The following is a 5,279-nucleotide window of genomic DNA, read 5'->3' as shown; positions in this document are numbered from 1 at the left end:
CAGCTGCCCCAGTGCAGCCGGTGCTGGGCTCCTCGGCCTCGGGGGCCTCTCCTCGCCCAAAGACACGCGAGTTTGGGCTCACAGCCCGGCAGCGAAGCCGGACACCACAGCCCCAGCCCGGGAATAACGGACGCCTGGATCCACCGGCTCTCGCTGAGTAAGGGTGTGCTTGGGCTGGGCCTGTGCCCCCTCCCCGGGTTGTTTTAGGGCCGCTAGGTGAAGGGAGAGGCAGAAAGAGCAGGAAACCAAGGGAAGCTGGTAGCAGGAGGGGAACGTTAAGATATTTTGGCGAGGTGGTGTAGCCTGAGATTTTGTCCTGCTAGCAGCAGGTGGGAGAATCATTCTTGCTTTGCGGGATGGCAGGGCTGGATTTTGGCTGTTTGAGGGGGGTTTGGCTGTTTTTATTCTTTCTTACTTTGGCTGAAGGCTTGTTGGGCAGCACTGGCCCGCTGGGGTCTGGGTGACACCGTGGCACAGGGGTTTGAGGGAATTTCCCTGAGTTTGGGGCTGCTCAAGCACCCCGGGGAGGTGTTGTGGCTCCAGTGCGCAGCACCCTGGGGATGGGTCTCGCCCAGCGGCACCCGGAGCACCCAGGGCCAGCCCTGCCCGGGTGCCGGAGAGCAGCTGCGCTTCAGGGAGCTTCAACCCTCTCCCTGTTGCTGTTGCAGGATCTGCCCCATCCCCTCCCTTCCCTTCACGTGCACCCCGTGAAAGCAGGAGCTGCCGAAGTGCCGAGGCATGGCTGAGGGGTGGCTGCGCTGCCTGCAGGCAGGAAAGGACGGAGGGCCGGAGGGCAGCGTGGGGGACTCGGACGACCTGGACGACAGCCTGACCAGCCTCATGTGGCTGCAGGACTTCTCAATCAGCGCCTGCATGGGCAAGTCCTCCTGCTGCCCCAGTGACCCGGACCCCCAGGACTGTCACAGCATCCCCAGCTCGGCCGCCGACCCGGCACGCATGGGCATGCCCCACACTCCCTGCAAGCCCATCTCCTCCCCCACCTTGAGCACGGCGCACCACCCCACGGCCGCGCACCCTCAGCTCATGCAGGACATCGACTACAAGACCAACCCACACATCAAGCCACCCTACTCCTACGCCACCCTCATCTGCATGGCGATGGAAGCCAGCCAGAAGCCCAAAATCACCCTCTCCGCCATCTACAAGTGGATTACTGACAACTTCTGCTACTTCCGACACGCCGATCCCAACTGGCAGGTACGAGATTTGGAGACTTCTTGCCTTCTCCCCTCTCCCCACGGGGCTGGGGAGGGCTTTCCACAGCCCCCACGGTGCAAGGCAAGGTCCCGCGGGGACGCTGGATCCCGCTGGCAGGAGAGCGATGCCGGCAGCCAGCGGGGAAGGGCTGTAACGGGAAAGAGCTTGGGTGTGCAGAAATGCCACGGCCATGAGGGCGGCGGAGGGAAGGAGCCATTCTAGGGGAGAGCCCGGGGCCGTGTTGGGAGCGAGGAGGTACCCACCGGTCTGCTGGTCCCTCCGGCTCCTCTTGGTGCTGGGGCGAAGGCGTCTCTGTGCCCAGCTCCACCTTCCTGGCGCTCTCGTGGGGTCCCCAGTCCCTCGGGGGTGAGCACACATGAAATCGCCAGGCCGAGTGCCTCTGGGGGCTGAGGAGCAGGTGTAGGAGAGGGACGGAGCCGACCCCCAGGCAGATTGTTGCGCAAATCCCTCGCTGCGGAGGTCCAGAGCAGAAATGCTGCTGCTTTCCAAGCAGGGCAGAGGGCAGGTCTCCTGACCCCTGGGACAGGCAAAGGAGGCTCCATCACTGTGACGAGCCGGTGAGGCCTCAGAGGGAAACCCAAGAGAGGTCAAATAGGGCTGCTGTCCCCAGCCAGCACAAGCGTGCCCTCGGGGGGCAGGGGCCAGCTCCCCCACGCTCACCAGCTCTGGGGACAGCCTGAAGCACAGGGGCTTTTCCCAGCCACCTTGGCTCGCTGCCCTCCCCCGGCACACGACGGGACCTCCGGCACGGGGGGCTTTCTCGGCTGTGGCAGGGCAGGAGGGACCCGGGAGGCTCGTCCCTCTGCTCGGGTTATTCGCAGCCCGCGCCCGCAGCACGCCAGCGATCCCGGCAGCGGTGCTCGCCCGGGCAGGGCAGGGCGACGGCGCTGCAAACCCCCTGCCCGGGTGCTGCCCACCTTCTCCCTGCGCAGGGCGGTCGCCAGCGCCTCTGGCAGCCCAGTGCTTTCTGTTCTTCTTTTTTCCTTTTTTCTTTATTCTTTTGTCTTATTCTTATTCTTTATTCTTTTTTCTCTTTTCTTTTTTTTTCTACTTTTTATTTCTCCTTTTTCTTTTTTCTTTTTTCTTTTTTCTCTTCTATTTATTTTTTCTTCTTTTTTATTTATTCTTTATTCTTTTTTAATTTTTTTTCATTTTTGTTTTTTCTCCTTTTTTTTTTCTTTTTTTCTTATTGCTTCTCTTGCCTCCCTCTCTCTTTTTGGTCTCTTCTCTACTTTTTTAGGTCTCTTCTCTCTTCGGTTTGGTCTCTTCTTGGCTGTGTTCTCATCCCCTCTCCTCATTCCCATACATGAAGACAGCCTGGAAAGGTCATGCCACCTACTCTGGGGGGAGATGATGGAGATATCCCTGTGGGAGCTGAGTGCTTTGGAAAGGAGCCAACACACCCGGGCTTCAGCCCGGAGGAGGGGTTTTGGGGGTGGGGGTGGGGGTGCGGTGTGGGTGTGCGCATGTTTTTCAACAGCTCTAAGTGTTCAAGCCTTGGTTTTCCTCTTCAGCACTACGGGTTATGGATAAATAAGCATAAAGGTATCTAGGCAACATTACAAAAAAAACCACCCACCTCTACCATATCCAATCCCTTAATCCAGTCTTAGCTTTGTGGAGTCCAACGCTGGGGCATTTACCCAATAGCTGAGTTTCCTTTCGAATTAGTCACATCACTCCAGGCACATTCAGGGCTTCAGAACCACTCGACTGAGGCTGCCTGGCCTATGGTTTCCCGGGTCCTCCTTCTTCCCCTTTTTGAGGATTAGAGTGACATTTGCTTTCCTCCAGTCCTCGGGCACCTCTCCTGTCCTCCACGACCTTTCAAAGATAATGGAGGTTCAGCCTTGGTTTTTTCGTGTTTTGGGTCTAGAACTCCATCCGACACAACCTCTCCTGGAACAAGGGCTTCATCAAGGTGCCCCGGGAGAAGGGCGAGCGAGGGAAAGGTGGGTTTTGGAAGCTTGACCCCCAATACGCCGACCGGCTCAAGAGTGGTGCCTTCAAAAAGCGGAGGATGCCCCCGGTGCAGATCCACCCAGCTGTCACCGACAGAGCCCAGCAAGAAGCACAGAGCGTCGCCAGCCCGGCCACTTCAGCTTGCGCCTCCAGTAACAGCCTCAACGTCAGCGTGGAGCTACAGCAGCTGCTGAAAGAGTTTGAAGAAGTCACCGGTGACCAGAACTGGAACCCAGCGGATGGCAAAGCAGGGCACAAGCGCAAGCAGCCCTTGCCCGAGCAAACGGCCAAGGCGCCTCGGCTTTCCAACCCTGCCTTGCTGACCCAGGAAGAGCAGACTGAGCTGGCATCACTGAAAGGCAGCCTTGACTGGGAAGCCATCCTCAACACCACCCTGAATGGAGACTTCTCCACTTTTGGGGACCTGGAGCTCACGCCTCCCATCAGCCCCATAACACGCGACCTGGACTTGATGCTACACGGGCACCACATCGCCTCTCCCCAGGGGCAGGAGCACGTCCTCACCGAATCCAACCACGACAACCTGGACTTGGATGAAACCTTCATGGCCACGGCCTTCCTGCAGCACCCCTGGCACCAAGGGGCAAACGATTACCTCTCCAACTCCGGCAACGTGGAGGAGGTGTTTGAACTCAGCGACGGCTCTTTGCCAGCAGATGTGAGCGACTGGAGCAGTCTGGCGTCCCTCTTATAAGGGGCCAGTCACTCTCCAAAGCCCGCACAGGCTTTAGTAGGATGCTCCCCCAGAGCTGCTGGGACTTACAAGGGACAAGAGTTTCTAGAGACAGAGACATTCACAGGGACTTTTACCAGCTTCATTGTAAGATTATTCACAGAAACACCGCGGGGAGAAAAAACCAACACCACAGGAACAGCTTGATAGAGCTTTAAAGGCCACGTCAGAAGTCTCTAGTCCATGAGTTTCCTCAGGAGAAGAAATACAACACTGCTTATTTTTTTGCTTTTAAAGGAATACATGTGAATTGTCTTTTTCTTTTTCCCCGTGGCAAAGGACACGGCCTACGTTCCTTCAGGGCTAACAGAGCACCCGCTAAATCCCATCCAAGACATGAGATCCTGGTGGCTTAGGGCTCGACAGACTAAGTGCAATTTTCTTACCCCTTCGTCCCTCTGTTTCTCTCTCTCTTTTTCCTATTTTCTGCCTAGGGTAGGTCATAGGTATAGTGTGATAATTAGCTAGCAAGTACGTAGAGGTCCCTTCTAGATCCTCTGAGTTCAACCTCCCTCCTAGGGAGGTTCTACCTAGGGAAGAACAAAAGGTTTATAAATTCAGCAAGTCTGCTTCTTTAGATGTTTTTATAGAATCTATTATCGATTATATATTCAAAGGAACCTGTATTTTTAGCACTAGAATTTCCTAAGAGTGGGGTTAGGGGAAATGCAGTTTGGGAGTTGGTTTATATTTTCATTGTTTAAAGGCTTGTGTTCATCGTTCTGTAAACCAAGACCAGGCAAGGGAGGATTCCTGCAGCAGCAGCAACAGGTTTCATCAAGGGTCCCGGAATTGTCCGCGACAGGAGAGGAGCAGCGGGGACGGGGTCGCTCCCACAACTGGCTTTGGTATTTTTTCTACCCAAACCCCTCGCTGCCGTTGCCAAGGGGTCTAGACCACCATAAACCCTCTCTGCCTTTCACTAGCTGACGTAGGCTGGGGACAGTGTCCCGGGGCTGGGGAGCAAGGGTCATGCCTCTTGCGGGTTTTGGGGGGGGGTCACTGTAGGTGTTGGTATCTGTATTGCTGATGCTTCTTTTTATTTGTTGTTTTTGTGATATTTTCCTGTTTTGGGGCCTCTATATGATACTGAAGAACTGCAGATACACGTGTGCAATTTAACGTTTTTCATGGAAAGTTATTTACAAATTAAAAACAAAAATAGAGAAGAAAAAACCCTTTCTGCCTCCTTGTTTCCCTCCAGCACCGCCGGGCTCTGTCTGACCCTCTCTCCTGTGGGTAGGGGACACCTCAGCAGCCCAGCCCTGGCTGTACACCCAGCCCGGTACGGGGGTGCCATCACCCCCCTCTGCAGCGACACAGC

The 5,279-nt window shown here is 55.8% G+C and overlaps 1 protein-coding gene across 1 annotated transcript; it reads left to right on the top strand.

The window, feature by feature from the left end:
* The first annotated feature begins 716 nt into the window (after positions 1-716).
* Positions 717-3,916, top strand: LOC142051440 (forkhead box protein J1-like). The gene is made up of 2 exons (XM_075080570.1): positions 717-1,218; positions 3,116-3,916. The coding sequence occupies exons 1-2, from the start codon at positions 739-741 to the stop codon at positions 3,914-3,916; spliced, it is 1,281 nt and encodes a 426-aa protein (XP_074936671.1). The 5' UTR covers positions 717-738.
* The last annotated feature ends 1,363 nt before the right edge of the window (positions 3,917-5,279 follow it).

Source organism: Phalacrocorax aristotelis, unplaced genomic scaffold (genome assembly GCF_949628215.1).
Source record: "Phalacrocorax aristotelis unplaced genomic scaffold, bGulAri2.1 scaffold_34, whole genome shotgun sequence".
In the NCBI taxonomy this organism is placed as follows: domain Eukaryota; kingdom Metazoa; phylum Chordata; class Aves; order Suliformes; family Phalacrocoracidae; genus Phalacrocorax; species Phalacrocorax aristotelis.
This window is presented reverse-complemented; position numbering and strand designations above follow the sequence as displayed.

Coding starts and splice junctions, on each gene's coding strand:
- LOC142051440 (XM_075080570.1), top strand. CDS start 739: ATGGCTGAGGGGTGGCTGCGCTGCCTGCAGGCAGGAAAGGACGGAGGG. Junction 1,219..3,115: donor ACGCCGATCCCAACTGGCAG/GTACGAGATTTG, acceptor TTTTGGGTCTAG/AACTCCATCCGACACAACCT.